The 25248-nt window shown below is 31.1% G+C and overlaps 1 protein-coding gene across 2 annotated transcripts; it reads right to left on the reverse strand.

Annotated features, from left to right (window-relative positions):
• Positions 1–108: 108 nt before the first annotated feature.
• On the reverse strand, positions 109–23382 carry LOC140060318 (tetratricopeptide repeat protein 13-like). Of its 2 annotated transcripts, XM_072106469.1 has the most exons (19): positions 22963–23382; positions 22443–22585; positions 22035–22110; positions 14834–14970; positions 14102–14194; positions 13566–13682; positions 12910–13020; positions 12498–12580; positions 11273–11414; positions 10254–10434; positions 9934–10090; positions 9068–9331; positions 8421–8594; positions 7321–7374; positions 4661–4855; positions 3847–3982; positions 3577–3656; positions 2819–2977; positions 109–2174 (listed from the first exon to the last, which is right to left on the reverse strand). In XM_072106469.1, exons 1-19 carry the CDS (start codon positions 23372–23374, stop codon positions 2063–2065), a joined length of 2826 nt encoding a protein of 941 aa, XP_071962570.1. In that variant the 5' UTR covers positions 23375–23382; the 3' UTR covers positions 109–2062. The 2 variants fall into 2 exon arrangements, with proteins under 2 accessions (XP_071962570.1, XP_071962571.1); XM_072106470.1 differs by lacking the exon at positions 7321–7374.
• Positions 23383–25248: the final 1866 nt, after the last annotated feature.

A 25248-nucleotide genomic window follows, 5' to 3' on the forward strand; every position in this document is an offset into this window, starting at 1 on the left:
GTGTACTACATGGGTCCTTTATATAATATACGCTATCGTTGTTATCGATGTATACATATCAACCAGTGTACCAAGTACATCAACAATAATAATTATTTCAGATCCCATTTATTTTTGCAATTTATCAAATAAAATAAGTATGCCAGCAGAAATACAATAAAAAAGTACAAATAAATTAAATTAATTTAAACAATCACAAACAGAAGTATAAACATTTGTTTCTAATATATAATATAATAATTTAAAGTACTGATATTTTTTAATCTAATAATGCGGATTTAATTTTACAATATGAAAATCAAATCTAAAGTGAAAAATTGCCCTGCCTTTGGTTAAGTTTTAATTTAGGAATGCAACATTTGATGACTGGTTACCATGGCGATTTTGAAACATTCTTAAGCTCTGTCTACATTATCAAACTTTATGTGACAAAAACATTTGATGTGCCCATATATGGACATGCTGATGTCATATCACTACCATATTTGGGCACATCACACTTTTTGTCAAACTAGTTTGATAGTGTAGACAGCATACCATTTAGAAATGCAACATTTATTACCATGGTGATTTTGAAACATATTAAGGCCATAATGCATCATGTTTTAACAGTGCATGAAGCCTGTTGGTTCAATCGAGTAAAAACTGTTTCAATTTTTTTTTCCAAAAATACAAATAACTTGTAAAATTCATATAAATTACTGAGCTTGTTGTATTGTTTTTTAATACCTGAACCTCATTCACCACAGCAGCCAGAGTTTCTTTTTTCTTCAAACAAAATTAATACAAATCTTGGTATATATAGCTACAATTGAGCTATGTGAAATAACCTGATATTGGGGTCAAAAAGGCTGGCTGGCTGGCCCCTTTTGCATAGGTTTTTGAACCATAAATCACAGATATCTATATTCTATGTAGTAGAACCTAGAAATACAGTACCTTTATTATTTATTTTAATATAAAAAGTGATTGTGTATTATATGAAATGTGTAAAACAAAAATCTGGATGGAATTGCATAATGTGACCTTAAATCAGTTAACCTTTCACCGGTAACCATTCACCTGTAATCTACATCTAATAAACTATGTTCACACAAATTAAACAGAAAACTCGAATGTGAACCCAGTAAGCTCTCAATGCAAACAAACTCATAACAAAAGTCCAATACAATTTTCTTTTACATTAAATCAATTTTCTTTCAGTAATACTTATACGAGACAGTGCTTCTATCTTAATCAAGGTCTTGGAATTTAAAAATTTTTTCTAAAATAATTTAAAATATATTTGTTGTATATTTTTTTCTAAATAATTTGATTGCATAGTGGTTTTTCCACCTTGCTTAAAAAAAGTCAAGATTTACGGGTTGTTGAAAATGAAGATATCTTGATATAAAATTATTAATAGAACCAATTTTTAGATTTAATACTTGAACTTTTTTGCGGTGAAGTTATTTCACTTTTTTTAGTAATGAATATGACTGATGAAAAGTATGATTTAATCACAATGAACTCTCAGGCTTCTGTGAACAATTTTTTTAAACTGTTGCGGTACTTTTGAAACAAGCATTGAATGTTTCAATTATAATCTATTCTTCATTAGAATAATTTTTGTATCTAAATTGATTTATACTGTTTTTGTATTGCAACTTATTTTGTTCTTTCATTATGACCTCATGTGCTAAAACAATTTCAAATGTTCAAAATGCTATTAAAATTTAACTACAGTACTAAGCTTTAACATTTGCACATAAAATTTGTTTGAAAAATGTAGGAACAGTTTGAAAATGAACAATTATTTTATACAACCTAAATCAGGTTTTTCAATCTCTGAGTTTGCAATTTTGTAGTCTAGTGAAACATTTGTAGAGAAATAGATAATTATTTAAATATTTTTTTAAGGCACTTTCTTTGTCCCATAAGAAAATATACATTTTTACAGCCTGTTAAAAGTTAAAAGAGATAAAATTGCACAATAAAATTATACTGTAGTTCAACCATCTCGGACGATAATTGTAAAAGACCCTGATCGTTGGCAGATCAATATCGCAGCAAGTCATGTGACCTAAAAACACATTTGGCACGAGTCAGCTCCCACATTCAGCGCTTCCAACATTGTTCGCAACGATGGAAATGTTTTTGAAACGGTTGGTAATGATGATAAATTAAGTGAAGTTCTGAGAAAATAAAGAAACAAATGTCTTCTGTAAATATATGAAGAAACTATCCAATAAATATCTGATCACTTGACCCAGGTTGACCTGTTAAGCTCTCTCTACAATCTCAAACTAAGTGTTATGTGCCCAAATATTGTAGTAATATACCCAAATATGACATCATCATGTCCATATATGGAAACATTACATTTTTTTGTCACATAAAGTTTACAACACTAGTTCATCCTCTTATATTTATCTCCCAAAACACAGGACCACTATACTTCACCAAAGTATTAGATACTCTGGTGCAAAATGTTTTGCCTCTTTCGTTCCAAAACATACAAAATGTAAATAGTTTTAAAAAGAATGCAAAATATTATTTATTATCAAATGATACTTAGCGGCCATGATTTTGTAATATATTTACCTTTAACAATTGAAAATGTATTAATACGATTTATACTGCAATTGAAATGTACCGCTTGATGTCTTATTGTTATTTTAATTTCTGTAATTTATATGTATATATATTTTGTTTACTTTTGTCTGTTTTGTTTTGGCGTCCCTGACACAAGCATTTGCTCTATTGGTGACGCCACCATTTTGGAAATAAATGGTGGCGTGTGTGGACAGAGCTTTAGGCAACAATGAAATATACTCACGGCTGAATGTTCATCCAGCCCCTTGAAAGACTTGCAAATGTTTCGTGATTTCCAGCAAGGATAGCCTCGATATCCATCACTTTTCCTTTAGGAATTTTCCCAGTAACCTCTTTGCCAATAGCTAAGACCAGACCAATGGCTACTGTATATGCTACAACACTAAAAGTAAACAAAATGGTATACAAAATGATAATTAAAATATCTTCTTTTCAGAAACTGGGAAATAAAAGCATTTTGGGTGTTTGTGATGTCCAGACCAGATATACATGATGAGCATTCAGTAGTATATACACACATTAGTCTAGTATAGGTTCTAAACTGAAATTATTAACAAGATAAATACTTTCATATGTATAATACATGAGCTCGTATTTTCATAGTATTTAGACAAAAATTGAACGTAGACTGCTGGTGGACTAACATAAAAAAGACAATAACTACAGTCTTGGGGCACACATTTGCAAATGATATTATATTAACATTATATTGCCATCCAATGGTCATCCTACCTACAAATGTGATGTACAGTCAACTCTCCCAATACTGGACACCTTTGGGCCGGCCAAATAAGTCTGGTTTTCCGGAAAGTCTGGTATTCGGAATGTGTTTTTAATGGTAAATATAAATTTGGGACCTTTTGGTCTTCAAAAAAAGTCTGGTATTGGGAGAGTTTCTGGTTTTCAGAGAGTCCGGTATTGGGAGAGTTGACTGACCAATGTACTATATTATACATCAAAACAGACAATAAATATACTTACCTACTTCCCCTTGATAAGGGCATAAGATTGTAAAAATAGTACACCATTGACAGGATTAAATTTGTAATTCGTTCCAGCTCCTGTACGGAATAAATAAATATCCATTTTCTATATATTCAATCTCATGTATTTCATTTCATATGTGATGGCTACATCATAAACTTTAAACTAACCTTCCAAGATACAGGCACACATGTGACACACATGTTTTACTATATTATGGAATTTGCCTATGATACTGGTATGATATATTATATTACAAATACTTACAGATTCTTTGATAGGCCCATGAGCCTTTTTCATTTCCTCCGTCAAACTCTGCCAAATATAATCTAATTCCACATAGTACTGATCTGTCCGTTTTTTCGTAGTCGCCGTGTCAAGTGAAAAGAGAACGTTCCCAGATCTTAAAAATAAATAGCACAAAATGTTAGAAATGTTTCGCAAATGGTAGATATTGATGGTGATGACTCTGTCCACAAACAAAATGTGATGTGCCCATATATGGACATGATAATGTCATATCACTACCATATTTGGGTATATATCACTACCATATTTGGGTATATATCACTACCATATTTTGGGCACATCACACTTTTTTTTGCCAAACAAGTTTCATATATATAGTATAGACAAGAGCTTATGGTTGACGTTGGACTACTGATCGTGAGATCGAGGTTCGAATCCAACTCTAGCCGCATTGCTTGTATCCTTAGGCAAGATACTTTACTTACGTTTACCTCTCTCCACCCAGGTGTATAAATGGGTACCCGGTAAGATCAAGACACAACTTTGCGCTGATTACTAGCTGCATTATGGGAGTATATTTCCATACGTGTTTGATCCAAAAAATGACTGGGGTAATAATGTTCAGCGCTTAGAGAAGCTTGCTTGTAGAGCGCTATATAAGAATGAACTATTATTATTATTAAGAGCTTTACAAACAAAAATTACATTATTATTGAAGATTACACAATGATGCAAAGCATTAGACTGGTCCAAGTCATCCCAAAAATATAAACTTCTCTCATAATATTATGAATTGCAATTATAAAATATAATGAACAGCAATACAACTTACACGTCACCTGTTAAAGCAAAAATAGATCCTTCTAATCTTTTATTTGAATCTTTATAACCAGCAATCTTTGTTGACACCATGAACCCGGGACCAATAGGCGTGGTCATCTTAATCTTTTTGACAACTTTTAGTAACTGTTCACAGTTATCCACTTTATCTATAGCATTGATGAGTTTTTCTTCTGGTTTTCCTAGTCTGCAAAAGTAAAAATAGAGAATTCTTGATTACATAATTTAATTGAAGATAAAATTTAAGCTTAACACGTTCACTGCCACGGCGTATTTATACGTCAAAAATTGCGTGTGGCTACTTGCCAAGACGTAATACTACGTCAAAATCGTAGCACTTTTGTATTGTATGTAGAATCGCTGGCAGTGGTGATTGGAACAGGAATTATCACATGGCAGTTTATGAATGATGTACGTAAACGATAATCTAAAAATAAATGTCATATGTTTGTTTGTGTTTATTCCCTCATGCATGGAATATGGCGCCCTCATACTCAATATAATCATCTCAAACGGGACTTGGCACTGGGACAGAAATTACGGAAAATGCCTTGGCAGTCAATGTGTTAAGAACAAAATGTTAAGTTTACTATAATTTTCAAATGCAACCTTATAATGTTTACTATTTTGACATTTGTTCTTTGTATTTGTATCCGTTCTGTTTTTGGTGAATTTTTCTGTTGGTTTGGGTTTCTAAATAAAATAAAAATAAAATAGACTGTCTGTTCTGTGAAAACAGATTATATTACCGTATATAGCTTTCAGAAAATTAAATAATTTGATGAAAGTGAAATTGATAAATGTAAATTTATCAGATATTGGTCATTCCATGCCAGAAGGTGGCAATTGGCAATAGGACTTTGATGTAAGAAAACACTCTTTAGGATTCATATACAGGATGTTGTGATAAGGGATGACACTCCACCCCTCCCTTTTTTTGGGAGCTAAAATAAAATCATAAACTAACTTTTGATTAACAATAATGTATTAATATTATTTTAAAAAGCCTGGATTCACCCCTGTGTTTTCAGAGGAAACAAATTTCACTATGGATTAAACGTATACAATTTACACTAGTAATACGTATCCTAATCGTGTTAATACATTTAAGACCAACCAAATAATTTTTATATACAGGATACAGCAGTTTTACAAAAGCACACACTGAATATTAAATACTACAAGTATACAGCAACACTACAAACCAAGAATAACAGGGTTTATCACAAATAGCGTGAACGATGCATGATGGGAAGGAATTGGGAGGGAATTGGAAGGAATAACGTACCAGTATATTAAAAACTTTATATACTGGTGGTGGCGCTTGCTCCCAATTCCATCCCACCATGCATCGCTCACACTATTTGCTATAAACCTTATAAAATAAAACTTTTTTTTAAGCAAAATTTTACATTTTGATGCTACATATGACTTTTTACTTGCTTTAATAAAATATAAAGTTAATTCTATTTAAAAAATTTATATTTAACGTAAACATTGCAAATAATATTTTTAATCTACCAAAACGAAAATTATGAAATGTGCGAGACTTCTAGTCAAGTGAATTCTCATCATGCGTAAGGTAACTATAACATTGCAAGAATTGATGGACCAGGGCCCCTACAGAGTATTTTATTTCACAGAGCATAGTGTCATATTAATATTAAGGCTGTTAAACCATGCTATGGGTTAAATCGATACTTTACACAGACATAGGCTCTTCACTGTATGATGATAAACAACTAAAAATGATTATTAAGCATGACAATTGCATTGTTGCAGTGAGTCTATTGTTATCTATTTCAAGTGAGCAAATGACAAATAAAAACTAACTAGCCAATTTAGCATTGGTGTGTACTGTATGTTACTTTTTACAATTTTTTTACAATAGCAATAATCGCCATAAATAAATACATAAAATTATAATCTGTATTTTTCATTTTTATTGTTGTTTGTTCTATAAAGCCTAAATTATTATTATTTTATAATTATTATGCAAGTAATGAAATTTTATGAGTTGGATGGTGAAAATATTTCATGAGTTGAAAAATTGCTCTATTTTTAACGAGGTGCATAGAGCATGTTCATTATCACTATTAGATATCACTTTTCGTTAGACAGGGCTAATTTCAAAATAACACGTGATGCGTAAATTAACCAATCAAATTGCAACAATACAATCAGGTGTGTTATAATATATAATAATAATGGAATAATTGTTACTACAGTCTTCCAAAACCATTCAGTCAATATTTCAATGTATCTGGTCCGGTTAAAAGTTGATTATACCATTGAGCTATGACTCTATGGCCAGTTAACAGCACTTTCTCTGCTCTGAGCCACACCAACTATTCTAACTCTATCTCTTTATTAATTGATGACAACAAATAATTTTGTGCAGAATACAAAGCTGAAGGCATTGAGTGGTGTAAAGAAACAGTGAATACGTGACAAAAGCAAGTCAAGTGACAAGTTAAAGCTTGGTTCCCACGTGGACGCAGCACAAGGACGTAACCGCACTACAAGTAATTTGACCAATCATGACGCGATGGACCAACCAAACTGTCGTCTGCGATTTGTCAACTTACTTGCGTTGTGCCTACATCTAAGTGGTAACCAAACTAAATGCAGCAACACAATATGATATATTACCGGTTACACTGACGGTCCTGGCAACACCCGCATGATACGGATGGCTGTATGATGCTGAGTGAATGTAGACAAACAACAAACAAACAAACATAATTACACAGTTCTAATTACACTAATTGTTCTGTTATGTTAATTAGGTATGATATTACTAATTATTGGGGAGGGGGGTGTACCATCACTTCACAATGTTAAATTTGTATTCCGAAGCTATAAGAAACCCAATCATGCCGCTCCACAGAGCAAGCATACAGGTCATTTAATTCATTAAAAAAAAATTGAAGTATTTCAAAGACTTCAAAGCTATAGTAAAATCCTTAAAGATGTATTGTCCCTTTGACTAATTCCGAAAAAAAAAAACACAAATTAGAAAAAATGTGGGTCATTTTGAAGTATCATAATAGTTATTAACTTCCACCAAAAAAAAAAATAAATAAAATAAATCATTTAACTGAAATACAGACGTTTTTCAAAGACTTCAAAGCTATAGTAAAATCCTTAAAGATGTATTGTCCCTTTGTCAAATTCCCAAAAAATAAAAATTAGAAGATTTCGAAAAAAAAGTGGGTCATTTTGAAGTATCATAATAGTTATTAACTTTCCCCAAAAATTAGTCGAAAAAAAAAATTATTTAACTGAAATACAGACGTTTTTTAGTTTAAACAAAAACTGTGACTTCCAGTCAAAGTTTTCGATCAAAACATATCTCATAATGCAACGCACTTGTTTGGCTACTCTGTATGCATAATCATAAAACTTCCTCGCGATCTGTGTGAAAACACCTTCTCAACCGTGACGAGTTGTAAACAATCCCAATTAGCACCATGCATAATGCATACTCATGGTTTGAAATCTTTGTTTACTTTCGCTCGCCACAAATTCCAGACGAAATGTAATCAAATTAATTTACCTGTTAATTACGTAAACTTGTTGTTTTTGGCTCCAAATTTCGACTTAAAGTGAATAACTTTAATATTACTTTGATATGGCCAATTTAAATTTTTTGTGTTTCAAGGGACAATAATCTTTAATATGAGCCTACAATGTAAATTTTTCCAGTATTATTCTTAAAAAGCAATATATATGACGCATTATTTACTCACCCATGTTGGACAACCATTTTTTTTGTAAGATTAAAAATAACATCAAAATATTTTGCAAATCTCATATTGAACAGCTGACCTCTCTGTAAGTTCATGTGTGTGTTGTACCCTGCTTGGAAACTTGTTTGTGGCATCATATCAAGCCACATGATTGGTTGTTCTGGATCAACGATACTGTAAAAGAAAAAATTGTAATTAATAGTCTCATTCTAGTATTAAGCTCTGTCTACACTATGAAACTTTATGTGTCATGTCAACAAAATGTGATGTGCCCATATATGGACATGATGATGTCATATCACTACCATATTTGGGTACATCACACTTTTTGTCGCATAAAATTTGATAGTGTAGACAGAGATTTAGAGTGGAGTTTTTTTTTCCAAATGGCAGTCAGGTCTAAAGTGTATGTTAAAGCTTTGCACCAATTTTTATTTCTACTTCTCTGTACTTTTTCTTGATAATTACATGTCTTCAATTTCTTTATTTTCACACAAAAACACTTGTACATGGAGGATGCATATTTTAAGATCAGATCTTTAAGCAAATAATGCACCATTGAAAAATAAACATTGAAAATAAAAAATAAGCAATGAATTAAAAAAAAAACGTTATTTATAATTAATTTAATTAGGCTTATAACTAACGTTCTCCATCTGATTGCAATGTTGAAAACATCTCTCCACGTAAATCTTTTTCCATAAACACTTTTGAATGATCGTGGCATTTTCCAGAATTGTTTCACGTGTTGCGCAACATCAATAGCGGCCAGACCCATAGCGAGGTGAACCCGCTTGCTAGGTAGGAAACCATCGGCGTCATACTGGGTCAATGGCCCTACCATTGCTCCTTTGCATATCAACTTTTGAGCATCATCGCTGAGTTCCTCGAATGAGATTGCCTCTACATCCCTGTTATTAAAACAAAATTATGTTATTTTTAGAATCACTAGTTAATAATAATAGTTAAGTATAATGCTTTTCCTTCCTACCAAATTAGTACATCATTGTCATCTTAAACATTATGTATGTTATCTTTGATACAAATCATTTTAGTTTGTAAAGCTCTGTCTACACTATCAAACTAGTGTGATGTGCCCAAATATGGTAGTGATATGGCCAAATATGGTAGTGATATGATGTCATCATGTCCATATATGGGCACATCATATTTTTTTGTCAAATAAAGTTTGATAGTGTAGACAGAGCTTAAGAGCATTTTTTAACCTTTGTGCACTTATAATTGTTTGTGATGCATCAGTATTTGTTTCCTGGAATTTTGGTTTTTCATTAAAAGTTTTGATTAAATAAATTTTATTATATTGTATTGTTCAACATACATAACTCAACATAATGTGCTGCGATGTTATTTATATGTGCATAAAATATAATAATACTATAGTAATATTATATATAAAATATAATTATAATATACAGTAGTAATATATAATAATAAAAATTCAATCAATTAATCTCAAAAAGTAGAAAAATTTCATTTTATTAGTCAAACTTACTCAATATCTGGAGACAACCCAGGCTGCTCAACATAATTAAAATGCTGAAACGGGAGACTTTTGACCCAGCGGTCCTTAAATATAGGATCTAGATCCAGTCCGATGCTATAGTCTTGAAACGGACTGTCCAGATGAGAGTGAAGATACCGTGAATACTCTAGAATCAGAATACAAAAACTATTAGTTTAAAATTTAGTACTAAATTCTGAAATTGTGTAGTTTGCAGAATCTGCCAATGAATTAATTAGTTGGCATATGTTTGTTGCATTGTATTTAAGTTAAGCCTATGTTTCTAGTGTTTTATTCTAAACTAAGCTTACCTCTTAAATACATAGCTTTTGTGTGCTCATTACTGAATATAGCATGATGGTGGTGTATTTGATGCTGTACCATCAGTTTTGCATTTGACTTGATGGCCTCAAAGTATTGGCCGACAGCGGCATATGAAAGACCTTTCATATACTGGCATACGTCGTTGTGAGGCTCTAAGGCTAAGCAGGCCTAGAAAAAAATGAGATAAACAAGTAATTTATAGCTTTTTTCCAATGAAGGTCAAGAGAGTGTAATTAGTCTAGAAAAACTTTCTGGGAAAATGGTAAGAGAAACAGCTGAGATGATGATACTGGTCTGGTAAAATATCTAGGTATTAGAAACTGTAAAAAATTTGGAAGAAAAACCATAGCCATATTAACTATTCATATCTTTGTTTCTTTGACATGTATAGACAGTGAGGAAAACATTCTGGGAAAATGGTAGGAGGAAACATGTGAGAGGAAACTGGTCTGGTAAAATTGGTAAAATAGCTAGATATAAACTGGAAGAAGAACCATAGCCATATTAACTATTTTATATCTTTTCTTCCTTGACATGTTCAGGCAATGGGTAAAATGTTTACAAATACTCATATCTATGATATGATCCACTAAAAATTAAGTTACTAAGAGTCCGTTCGGACGTAAAAATTTACACATGTAATAGTCGCGTGTTTGTACATTTTGAGATAAACCTGTTTAAAAAACCCAACTCATGAGGTGGATTGTTCAAGTACACCTTTCCGCAAGCTCAGTAATCACAAGATAAGAAGCAATTTTGACCTTACTAGTGTAAAAGGATGCATGAAATATGAATAAATAAATATAAATTGTTTAGTTTACATCTGTAAATTTTTCATCGTCCGAACGATCGTTGGTTAAACTCTCAAGGGTATTCCACAGTTACATATGTAAACTGATTTTACATCCGAACACAGCCTTAAATAATATTACCAAGCTTTATATTACAAAGCTTCAGAACAATTAAAATCCAGTAAAACGTTCCCAGTTATAAATACAGTACATACCTTAAAATCAGGTAGAGCCTCAGCAGGTTTACCCCCATGGTACAGCAGCGATCCCCTTAGCTGTAGTGATTGCACATGGTTAGGATTTATGGTTAATGCTGATGTAAAATGCTTCAATGCCAAGTCATAATCACCTAGCTCCCTACAACAAGACAAGCAAAAGTTAAACTAAGGTTCTTTGTAACATGTCCAATTTATTTAGACATAAATAATATCCTTAAATTTATGATGTTATAGGTAAAGATACATAATTGTGTCCCCTTTAAAAATTAATGCACAAGAAATATTTCTTACAAAAAACGCCGCTCAACTTTTTAACAGTTTAAAATTATTGATATTTCGTCATTAAATGAAGTTTTTTTAAATTGATAATCTATTTAATAATTTAAAAAATAATTATCAATTTTATTTGTTTAACAATCAGTAGGCCTAGTAAACAATCAGTATGAAATGCGCTATTTAATTTTAAAGCAGGACCTATCGGGTATTAAATACACAATTGTTTGAGGATGGGGATTATGATTGGAATTAGTTTTCTTTTCTTATCAATCAATTAATTAAATCAAACAATACATTTTTATTCTAGAACAAAGTCCATGGCCTACTGATGTATAGAACAAAAATATAATCCTAAACAATAGAACTGTGCATATTCCGGGGTAGGGGCGTTAATAAATTTTTTTTTAATATGCTATTTTAATGTCAATTTCTAAGCACTGTAAAATTGATCTTAATATGGTATAGCAGCTGTACTGTAATCTATTAATCATAGTCTTGTAAATCAACTGGTAGATGGTGATGCAAATTACATAAACACCATAAGGTACTAAATGAATATATTAATAATAGATGTTTGTAGATTTAAAAGATTTAATAAAAGGTTAATGAGATATTTATACAAAATTATAGAAATCATAGAATATCATCCTCATAAAAAAATATGAGGGAATTTAAACAGGATGATGGATGGAACTCGATATATGGAATGTTTTTAGAATAAGCAGAAATAATACTGTAATTTGCTAAATGTAATGTATATTTGCAGTGGGTCTATTGTATTTTGAGAAAGGGTTAGGGTTAGGGCAAACAAAATTTTAAGAATGATATGAGAAGTATTATTGTAGAATTTATAATTTGAAATAAAAATGTTGATAATGTAATGCATATCTGCAGTGTGTCTATTGTTAGTGAATTTAATTAGTACTGTATGTAAAAACATAGATACCTATAAGCATGTGCTAGACTTCTGATGCATTCTACTAACTCCGGTTTCTGCCTCAATGTTTGTTCAAATACTTTAATTGCTTCCTACAGATATTAAATAACATGAGCAGTTTGATCAATATTAAATTTCATTTTATTTATTTTGTCTCCGTAACAATGCAATCTACAAAACGTGGACAATGAACAAAAAAAAAACGAGACAGAGACAGGATTCATAAAAGGTGAACTTAATCAAGAGACGGAATGGTTCATATTAAAATCTCAAAATGGATTATAGTATATGTATTTTTTTGAAAGACCACAATTGAAATTAGTTAACCTTTTTCGTTTTTTTTTTTTTGTGTTTTTATCCTTGTAATTTAATTTGTATTATATGAATTTCGATTAAAATGAAATGAAATTTACAAACCTACCCCAATTTTTCCTTGGTGATATATTGCCAGGCCTAGAAAATGAAATGTTTCTGGTTGGGTTGGATTTAGGCGTACAGATGCAAAAAAGTCCTTTGTTGCTTGCACGTAATTCTATGAAAAGAGAGCAAATGTGATAAGTAAGTTGTTAATTGCACAAGAGGGGGAAAAACGGCAAAATATTTAGTTAGTTTGATAAAATATTCTACTTCCATTTAGAAGTAAACTCCATAGTTGAAGGCTACTACTTCACAAGCACTGGCTATAGCTTTTGCAATTATTAGGCATATGGTGTGTTACATTATCTTAAAAACCAGAATGATATGATCATGTTATGAAAAATTATCAGTCACAAAGTGGCACTAATTATTAATACTGTTTCAAATTACAGAAAGTGATACACTAATATTCAGTTTTATTATACAACTATAATTATTAAAATTAAATCCCATATACAAAATATACATGAATACTCTAAAATCTCTAAAAGAAGCCCATTTTGTCATTTTTGTATGTTTTTATTGTTTCATGTTTTTTAACTTATTAGTGGAGGTTTTTATCTCTGTCAGTTGCTTTAAAATAAACTAAATTTTGTGAAGCTCTATATGCTGATCACTTTCTCCCGAAATGCGCCATGTAACGTCATCAATGGTTCGTACCTCTTCCTTGAAGGCAATCATGGCGCGGTGTGCGAGAGGCCTTGGAGTGATCTTTAACGATAATGCTTTATTTAAATCTGCCATGGCATCCTTGTTCCTGCCCAGAGGAGTATAAATCTTTAAGAAATAAACAAGATATAATGAATACAGAAGAGCAAAGAGCAAGGTATTAACCTATTTTATCATGCTTCTAGTAAAATATATTTATATTGAGAAACAAAAAAATATTTTAAATCTATTCAAATTCTTTAATGCAACAAGGTAAAGCATCGTGTTAAATTTACCATATATAAATAACAAAAAATATAAACATCATCATCTTATATAAAATATCATTGATTGATAAAGATTGATTGATTATGATAAAATTTTATTTAAAAATATAAAACAAGCGCTGTGAATCATGTGTTAATTAACTGTCTTAGTGGCGGATCGAGGATTTTCAAATACCGCGTAAAGTGTGTTCTGTTTTGCATTGTATCTTTCAAAATTAAGTGGAATATCCGTCTATGAATCCACCTACGCTGCAGCCTTACCTCAGCTCTTCGCTCCCAGCTTTCGGCTACATCTGGGTCTATATCAATAGCTTTTGTAAAATCTTGAATTGCAAGTTCTGCATTTAATGGAAACTAGAACAAGAAATTAAAGTACAGTGCACATGTAAATCTTGGATGGCAAACATTAAAAAAGTAACAACACTATACACATGCTTGCTCAAAAATGTGGTGATGTCTAATGAAGAAATAGCGAATAAACAATTGATAATTGATGCCAAATATTATTCATATAATTATAATTTGTATAGCAAACAACTGTACAAACATTCCATTTTAACCTCAAATATGGTAGTAATGTGCCCAAATATGGTAGTGATGTGCCCAAATATGGTAGTGATATGCCCAAATATGGTAGTGATATATACCATGTCCATATGGGCACATCATATTTTTTGTCACATAAAGTTTTATAGTGTAGACAGAGCTTTACATAGTATACATATAATGAATGTTTATGAGTGTAATGGCACTAACAATAATAGTTGAACGATGAAAGGTTATATTTCAATGAGGTGAATATTTCAATAGTCCATACTATTGCACACCATGTGACCCACAATTGTCCAATCAAATGGTGTTATATAATAATTTATAGTATAGTAAATGATCATAGGTGTTCTAAGTGGCTGAATAGTTGGTATTATGTTCTAAAATCCGGGACATTGTGTTGAAAAGTGCTTAACATTCTATTATCAATAGCAAATACCATACCTGTATTCCTTTCCTAGCGTAGGCAATACCCCGTGCGTGGTAAGCGCTCAATAAGTCTGAATGCTCATTGATCAACTCAGTTAATTGTTTAATCGCTCTGTTCAGCTGACCAATATTCAATAAAATAACGCCGGATGCTGCAAGATAAAGAGAAAAAATGTAACCTTAGACTGAGTGACTAAAGGCAGACCACTTAACATTATTTAAGGAGAACTTGTACATATTTATTTAATGATGATGAATTTCTTCAATTTTTTATATATACTCTATGTTTTGTAGATAGTTACCTTTTTGTATAAATGTGTGTGTAATAATGTTAATTATTTTGTTAGTTGTCTTTGAAATATTTTCATTATTGTTAATGTTTCTCTACTGAACCACTTTGGTAATCAATGCTTTAGCACTGAAAGTGTCATTCAGTATAAAGATGGATTAATAAAATAAAATAAATACATTTTCTAAGCTGTTTTCAGCCTTTTAAGTCTTGAAAACTGAACAAGCAAATATCTAGGCTTTCTGTATTTTTTTCTTCAGCCCTATTATTCAATGCTTTAGTTTATTCATCATATTCTGCCTACTATTACCCTTTTCACATCGTAGCAAGACGTTTACACACAACATGGTTCACACCATACAAAATGCAGTTGACGCCGCGGTGTGTGCAGTTAAGAAATCACATTATTTACTACCAATTTACTTTGTTATATTTAATTAAATATTCTATTCATACAAGAGTATTTAATATTTTATTACCTTATTAAATATTATAGTAAGCAACAATAAAGTGATTACCATGCTATTTCAAATTAGATTTCAGTTTCAGAATCAGTTTTCATACTTTCTCCAACCTTTCCAGGTAATAAGAAAATAAACAATTAAAATACAATTCTTTCCTTGTTTCGTTTTTTTGTTGGATTATTATCTAATAATAATAGTGTAAGGTAATTGAGTGAGGTAATTGAAAACAAGATGATGATACCATCTGGATACAGTAATGGATATTTCTGTAAAAGTATGTTAATTTTTATTACAATTTCAGTTCAATACTGACGATTGGCTACCATCTCTTTCTTCCAAGCAGTTCTATGAGCGAGACGTTTACAATTCAATAAACAAGAAATGTTTTAGATAGCATTAGCAGCTCTAATATTAATTGTACTAATTGTAAAGTGCTTTTCTTTGTTACAATTCAATACACACAGGAAATGATATTGAATAATTAATGTCAGTATGCGTGCATTGTTTATCAATATTTATGAGGTTTGGTTTTATAGTGTAGATGAATAATGTGCAATAAAAACATCAATAGAATTACTCACACATGTTGACAATGATACCTTAACATGTTGACAATGATACCTTAACATGTTGACAATGATACCTTAACATGTTGACAATGATACCTTAACATGTTGACAATGATACCTTAACATGTTGACAATGATACCTTAACATGTTGACAATGATACCTTAATCATAAAGACAAAATGTATTGTACTGAATATTTTGTTTGGTAAATAGTTTTATATTGTTAATTTTTGTTTAATATTGACGATGTAAATTAACTTCAAAAGACTGTACCGTATGTAACATCATAGAGATATGGTAACATTAAAGTCAGCAGGGGCCAGACTGCAATTTTTCTGGGTTCCTTTTGTATTTTGCTGTCATACTTGAATAAAGTTAAACCAGGAAGTTGTTGCCAAATATAGACCTCTACTTCTTTTGTTTATTAATGTTATTGTTATATATCTGTTTATAAAATTGTAATTTACTGGATACGATTTTTTTCTTTCAATTTGTTTCTCTGGTGCAGGTGGTAGGAGAAGTGTAACAACTGTGTATTGTGTAAGAAACCTTCTTTCATACATGTTCCAATCCGATGCTTTCAAATCAAATGTTAATGTTTTGTTTTCACTTGCCTACAGTACTGCATATCGATTGGCGCATAGCCACACGTCAAAACGAAACATACGTTCGATTTTATTTGTCGGCGGAAAACAGGTATGAAAGAAGACCCTTTAGGTTTTTTTAATTTTTGATTCAAAAATGCTCAGTGTCTACAAACAGAGAGATTGAAAATTTAACAAATGAGATGTGTTTCATATACAGAAGGTCAGACCCACATACAATATGTATATTCCTTCGCTATGTAGTATAAATTTCTCAATTTAACTATCATGTAGGCTGTACTGTACTCACACAGTGAAAAATAATTACCAATAATCAGGACTTTATCTGATTTAATGTTTGTAAAATGATATTCACCATTTATTTGTGTGTCTTGTTTCATATTCTTATCATAGTTAAACGTGTATTTCCTGCCAAACCTACTGGATTTCTAATTAATAATATTCAATCAATATTTATTACCTCAAAGTCTATAAAGTGTTTATTAAAGGCCAACATTTATTTGTTCAACAATGGCATTATATCATCATTTGGGGTCTTCTCTAGAAGAAATCAAGTTTCTTGTCTTGAGAAAGACCCCAGAAACAATACACATACATTTAAACTAATACAATTTACTACTTAAAATAATAAATAAAAACCAAAACGATGAAATAAAAATAGATACTTTCAGTGTACTACAATCTTAATAATATTAAAATTAGTATAAAGAAATAAGATATTTTTAAAAATCTTTACGAAAAGTATAAAGAGATTTAAAATGCTTTAGTTTGTCATCAAGATCATTCCAGAAATTTTCAGTCTAAAAGGAGGTACATCAAGATGCTGAAATTTATTGTCGATACGTAAATTGTACTTGTGTGATTTTGTATGATGAATTAATAGATTAGACATTTGTCACAGGAAGTTTGGTATTAAAGAATTGAAAAATAAATTAAGCAATTTGTGTTGTAGACTAAGAATATTGAGTTGTATAAGTAAAGGTTGGGAACGGGCGAGATAGTGAGAAAGTAATAATAAGGCCAGAACTATACAAACATTTGTTTATTACTAGTACTAATGCTTTAATATTCCAAATTTTTAATTTATTAATAAAGCTCTGTCTACACTATCAAACTAGTTTGGAAAAAAAAGTGTGATGTGCCCAAATATGGTACAGTAAAAATTGCAAAAACAGCACTGTGGTAATTCATGTTACAATAGATTATCTGATAAAAATCCTAGAAAGTAGGAAACCTTTTGCCATTTTTCCCCTGACTGGGTAGTGATGACCAGGGACTCCCTGATAATATGACATCATCAAGTCTATATACTGTATGGGCACATAACATTTTTTTGTCACATAAAGTTTAATAGTGTAAACAGAGCTTAAGATTGCAATAAAGTCTTTTTGTGTAGTTCTATTTTTAATGTATATGTTTGTGGTTGATGGTATTATTGATTGGACAGTATTTATGAGAATTTACACCCTGAACTTTTACTAGTATGTCTATTTTTTTACCCTGTTGTATGTCTACATAGTAAACACATTGATAAACACACAGCCTGTGTTGGCATACACGCTTCTTTTAATAACCATATTATTCTATTTAAACAGAATAATATTCACTGTAGGTGATCCAATTGTACTCATACACGTATTACATTCTCATTGTGTTTTCCTTTCAGCTTTTGTTATACTTTTCATTATTAAATTATTTAGTAGCGTCGTTCAATATTCATTGTGGAGATTAAATTTTGAACATTAAGATGTGGCTGCACAGTTTAGTAGGTAGCCAGTCATGTGTGCTCAGTGAAGCGTGACATTAACAACACGATTCTCATTATTACTACCTTATCGATTCAAATAAAGCCAATAACTGCCTTTCTTCGGTAGATGATGCATAGTTAATGAAGAAGGTTTTTTGTTAATCTACTTTTCTTTAATAATGTATAAATAAATTAAGAAAACATATAAACAAACTAAATAATACAAAGCATTGCCTAGAAATGCAGCTTACAAACAGCACGATATTTATATTCAACAGCAAATTGTTATGTTAAACTCATTTACTTATATAATGCAGGCCTGGTCTTTTAAGGCGAGCGAGTGCAATCACTCACCTAACACACTCCTAAACTGCCCTTTAGGAGTGCGATTTACAACACGCCTAAATTTGGTAAACTTCTACACACCAAAATACAAACAGCACACCTACAGCACCCCTGAATGTATTGAGGATTGCAATTTGTAGCACACCTATCATTTTTAAAAGACAAGGTCTGATAATGTATAACAAATTTTAAAACATTTTTGTTTTCCCATAACAAATATTCATAATAGGCTAACCAAAATTTAAATTTAGATTTGTGGACTGGGAAACAGTAAGTTGTTACACTCTTAAAGGGTTTTAAAACATTTAATCTTAAATAAAAAAGGGTCCTATCAATCATGATAGGAAACACCATACAGCATTACAAAACCATCCCAAAAAAATATATTAAAAAAAATAAAAAAAATAGATTTTAAAAAATAAAAAAAATATATTTAAAAAAATCAAAAAAATCTTATATTATAGTTATTTTGAATTTTATGGAACTTTAAATTTTATTGCAATTTTTATATCTTTTTATAGTAGTTTTTATAATTGAATTTTTATGAAACATTTTTCTGTATGTATTGTTGAGAGCCTCAATGACCAGCTTTGCTGGACGTGGGCTACCCTCATGAAACATGGTTCAATCAGAGAGGAGTTGTAATTACAACTCCCTGGTTCAATGGATAAATAAATGTGCTTTGTAAAACTCACAACAGGTGAATACAACTAAGGTGTTAACAATGCGTTACCTTTACTTTTGTTAAACATTTTATAGAGAGAGATTAAATGTTAGGAATTCTTCCACATGATCTGATCTTTTATTAATTGTTATTGATTTTATTCTGACCACAGAGAGGAAGAAGCGAAAAACCCTGTGTAGAATTAACATTACAACAAAATGGGACTGTTGTTATTAAATGTTTTGTTATGTAGTATTATTCCAACTCAGTAATAAACAGGAAGGAATAGAATACTACTGTATACCATAAACAAACCAAAAATAAGGAAAAGGGAATGTTATTCTGAATCCAAAACAACATTTATACAGTAGTTACTCCAATAACTGCAGTAGAGTAATTTTATCTTGGGACCATTCTATAGTCACCACCAGGTAGGCTTACTTCATCGAGGCTTTTATTTGGATTACTCTGTTGTTCCTTTGTACATTTTTGATTTAATTAAGTTTAACTAAGACCAGCTTTCATTTAATTACGGGTGCCGACTTCCCTCCTCTTATGATCCCACCCGACTTTCCGTTCCACGATCTAATCGGAAAGCTGATGACAATGCTTTTTCTGTCACCACTCCGCGGATCTGGAACGCGCTACCTGTCGATTTGAGAGGAGCGATTTCGGCACCTTTATTTAAACGTCAACTTAAAATTTTTCTTTTTAATTAATTACCAAGTATTGTTAGGCGCTGTGTTTTTTGTAGGGCGCCATATAAAAACTTGTATAGAATAGACTGACTAGCTGGGAGCAGGAATGCTAGTAGACAAAACCCAGTATCGTTTTGATTACGATAAGTCGGGAAATTACCTCACGATGATTAAATGGAAATGTTGTTATTAAATGTTTATTAATAATTATGTAGTATTATTATTAGTAACTTAATAATATAAACAGGAATACTATACCATAAACAAACAAAATATAAGGAAAAGGGAGTATTATTAAATGGTTGGAACCATGCCAACTGAAACAACAAAATGTACTTACTGCAATAACTGCAGTAGAAAAATTTTGACATTGATGAGATGAATTAAAACTGCAAATATTTGCTTTTGCCATAAAGAAAATTGACTGCTTTCGTCAATACAATGTATATATTGCAGTGTTTAATTGTATTTAACTTTGCATAATTGGTTCATAGTTAATGGGCCACTGCTAAAGAAATATCATTTTAGATCTGACGTGGCGTTCATTCCACAGCAATAGAACTGATCATTGATCGAGAACAGAAAGGGATCAATACTAATCAATAATCTTAACAATAGGAGCATTATCAAGCAACTAACTGATGCCATTATTCTCAAACACTATCATGCTTTTAACGCAAACGATGAATTTATAATTTGTTTTCATTCTCATATATATACTGTGTAAGAGAACAGGTTAAAATGATTCTACTTATACTACACTTACTGCAGTAACTACATTGGTTACTGCAACATGATTTTAATGTAGTTTATAAGAACAACAAAAAAAACAGTGTGCATAATTACCAAAAAAGCTTGTTGAATAAACTGGTTATAAAGAGTAACCATTACGTAGTTACTGCAGTAACTGCAGTATAATCGTTTCGACAGGGTTCCTTTAAATACAGATCATAATAATAAAAAAATACAATTCCAAGAAAAATTTCTGGGTTCTAAATAGTTTTAAAAAGTTAAAAATTATAATTGCAAAATAGTAAATACACAAAAACTAGTACAATAAAACTATTACTGTACACACAGTGGTTCTTAGGTATAATGTGAAAAAAAAATGTGCCGTATATAATAATAGACATGATGATGTCATATCACTTCCATATTTGGGCATATTACTATCATAATTAGGAAAATCACACTTTTTGTCACATAAAATCACAAACTTCAATACTAGCCTATCTCCACTCTGTACAGTACACAATATTTGTGTTTTTTGATTTTATATTACTAATGAATTGAATTAATATATAATATAATTTAAAGAAGATATGTTATGTGGAAAATGTATGATAGTAATCTAATGACCTTGCAATACTGTTACATTTTAATGTTTTTTTTATATGCCTTTCTGTATCATATGTTTAAATTTCATGTGTTGTTTTGCTGTGAATTTGTCTACTTTTGATCCGTCATTTTAATGTTTCAATCTTTTAATGTTTCAAATACAATATTTTCAGACTTTTGTATGCTTTTTGTAAATTTGTTATACCTGAATAAAAAATGTTTAAAAAACAATGGTAAGGGATCATCAGGTCAAAATTATTGTACTGCAGTTAATGCAGTAACTACACTTTTCTAACTTCTTAACCTGTTTATTCAATTATTTAGCAAGCTCTGTTGTAAATCATAAACATTATAGATTGCATTGAACTATCTTATATAAACCTCTAAATTGAAACTAAAATCATATACATTATTGCAGTAAACAATGTTACTGCAGTAACTCTAGTAGAATTATTAATGAAATAAAATACAATGTTATTTAGTAACTAATACTCACCTAATCTCCTGTTAATGTCATCATCCTCTACTTGATTTGGAATCAAATTTCGTTCGATCATAATATTTGCATATTTCTATTTTAAAGATAAAGCAACAGAAAGTTTTGACCAATATACTTAAATGCAGAAAGGAAATGTTCAATTCAATTTGATGAACAGTTATTTAGATACAGTACTATTGATGACATATCATATTTAAAGAATACCTATGGAATCTGTGATGATAGTGTGAAGTTGTAAAGTGACAGACATTGACTAACCATTGTTCATTGATGTGACGTACTATTTAGGTTTTTATAGCACACCCCTGCGTGAATAATCATTTGTAAATGACGCACCTCTTCCGGGGGTGGTATGTTGGGTCATGCAAATTTTACAAGTACATTACCTTCGCCCATGTCACTCACCTCTATCTCTGCATCATTTATGATAACTTGTAAGTCTCTCTCACTCCCCTCATCATCTATTGTTTCAGATTCTGAGTATACAACTTTCTTTATAGACTTGGAACAAAGGACTGGTATTTCATATTCGACATCTTCATCACGGCCTGTAAAAGGAAAGAAAAATTAAAATCATGCGGACTGCCATTATAAACATCAATCAAAAACTACATTTTTAAGATAGCTGTTGAATCGAGTAGTAGTTATCTATTACTTTATTAGGCCTCCATATCCGTCCCATCTAGACATTGCCAAATACTATAACATAACATAGTTATACTAGGCCTAGACCCTGGCCTAGTAGTAGTAGTAGTAGAGTAGGTATTTCACTCAGTCAAGAAGGCACTAGCTAGGGCTTACTACTACTAGCCTACAACTTTAACTACATATCTCCAGTAGAGTACAGTAGTACTACTCTACCCTAGTTAACCCTACTAGCTAGGCCTAGCTAGGCTAAATATAATAAAAAACAACAAATACTTGCCACATTCTGGTACAATTTCACCTATTGATATCAGCCCATTATGATAATCAGGAGAAGATCCTGTTATATCACAATTATCACATCTTTTGTCGGAGTAGGCTACACCTAACAGGCCTAGGCCAAGACCTAAGCCTGGGGAGTTATCAATAAACTGTTGGTAGGCGACACCATCTAAGGGTAGAAATGGTCTCTCTGCGGCGACGTTGACCGGTGTCGCTGCGTTTACTATCAGAGGTTCAATCGGAAAATGCACAACTTTTTGCCCTGATTGCGAGCCACCACATCGTTCATCTGCGTTGACTTTCATATTACACTGTACATTTGGATCTGTATGATCAGAGTTGCAGCTAGATAAAAGCGCAACAAACATAAATAAAACAAACGAAGCCATCTCAATCGATACACATTTCATATCTGCTTCTTCGCTATCATTCTTTCTTTTTTGCAATTAAATTGCAAGTTAGCGCATGTTTACAAACACCAAACATAGACGGCGCTGTTTAGTTTTACGGTATTATCAAAGAATATAATATCACAAGAATGAGTATTCCGCGATTTTTGCATGAGAAATTTGTAACAGAGAGCTCCAGAGAGTGATGCCCGCCCTCATAAGGGCGGATGTATACATACTAAATAAGACTTGATTTAATAGATATTATACATGTCACATTAAATAGAATTATGATAATATATTTTGCAATTTAAAGATGTATTGTCCCTTTGTCAAATTCCAAAAAAAAATAAAAATTAGAAGATTTCGAAAAAAAAGTGGGTCATTTTGAAGTATCATAATAGTTATTAACTTTCCCCAAAAATTAGTCGAAAAAAAATTTATTTAACTGAAATACAGACGTTTTTTAGTTTAAACAAAAACTGTGACTCCCAGTCAAAGTTTTCGATCAAAACATATCTCATAATGCAACGCGCTTGTTTGGCTACTATGAATGCATAATCATAAAACTTCCTCGCGATCTGTGTGAAAACACCTTCTCAACCGTGACGAGTTGTAAACAATCCTAAATTAGGATCATGCATAATGCATACTCTTGGTTTGAAATCTTTGTTTACTTTCGCTTGTGACGATTTTCCAGACAAAATGTAATAAAACTAATTTACCTGTTAATTTTTGACTTAAAGTGAATAACTTTAATATTACTTGATATGGCCAATTTAAATTTAGATTAATTTGACTTTCATTTTTTTGTGTTTCAAGGGACAATACATCTTTAAACTATTTTATAATACATTTTATTAACAAACTAGTGTACATTCACTTTTACAGACAATTATTTACTAATGCTAAGTTAGTTCACAAAAAAATCCTAACACAGCAACACCAAAAATCAACGAATCGTTACTCAGCACGGCGGCCTATTCTTTACCATTGCCGTGTACTACTCTACGCCCGGTAAATTAAACATTGTTTTTATGATATAAATTAGTATAAAATACATGTTATTAATAGGACAAAATGTTAAATATCATTAACATTTATTTGTTTTACCAGAAACAAGTTAAATATAGGAATATATTAAACTATCGTTCGTGAAAACGCGTAAACACCAACACGCCCGGTCACGCTATCGTAGCGCCCGGTTGATAAAGCAAACTATTTATACGGCAGTTTTTACTAAATAAATTGCATAAAACGAACAATTAAATATCCAAATAGTATTTAACATGATGTTGGCATGTTGTTTATAACGTTTTTTATCATGAAAATACTACCGGTGGTCCAGCCTTTGATTAGTGAAACCGTCCGTCACAAAAAGTTGTATACATCCCAGATACATCCACACTTATGGCGGCGCCCTACCACATGGACAATATTACTGTTACAGGGAAAATCGCGGATTACTCATTCTTGTGATATATATTCTTTGGTATTATCAAAGAAAGATAATTGTTAATGTAATACTGAAATCTTTTTTTTTTTTCATTTTTATGCCACATAAAATACTTTTCGACATAAAGAAGGAAAAGTTAAATACTCAAGTCCTCATGATAAGATATATTAAAGCATAGCAAATCATAGAAGGTAATTATGTAGCCCTTGCGATTAATTAGTAATAGGCCTTCACAAATTAATTGGTGTTAGATTAGAAAAGAAACGATAATATAAATCATGAATTGTGAATATACAGTATTACTATAACATTAATATTTTCATCATTATAAAATACAATCGAAAAACACCCGGATTAATGTTTTTGCTGATACAAAGGATCGTAGGCCTACTATTAACCGATAATCTTATACAGTTAAAAATTGATTTTCTAGTCTTTC

This window comes from Antedon mediterranea, chromosome 10, assembly GCF_964355755.1.
Source record: "Antedon mediterranea chromosome 10, ecAntMedi1.1, whole genome shotgun sequence".
In the NCBI taxonomy this organism is placed as follows: Eukaryota; Metazoa; Echinodermata; class Crinoidea; order Comatulida; family Antedonidae; genus Antedon; species Antedon mediterranea.

Bases quoted from the DNA above. Each gene is read 5' to 3' on its own strand.
- LOC140060318 (XM_072106469.1), bottom strand. From the start codon at position 23,374: ATGAAATGTGTATCGATTGAGATGGCTTCGTTTGTTTTATTTATGTTT. The intron at 22,586-22,962 runs GCAAGTATTTGT...TTCCTTTTACAG, and splicing joins TGAAATTGTACCAGAATGTG to GCCGTGATGAAGATGTCGAA. The intron at 14,195-14,833 runs GTATGGTATTTG...TTCTTGTTCTAG, and splicing joins ACGCTAGGAAAGGAATACAG to TTTCCATTAAATGCAGAACT.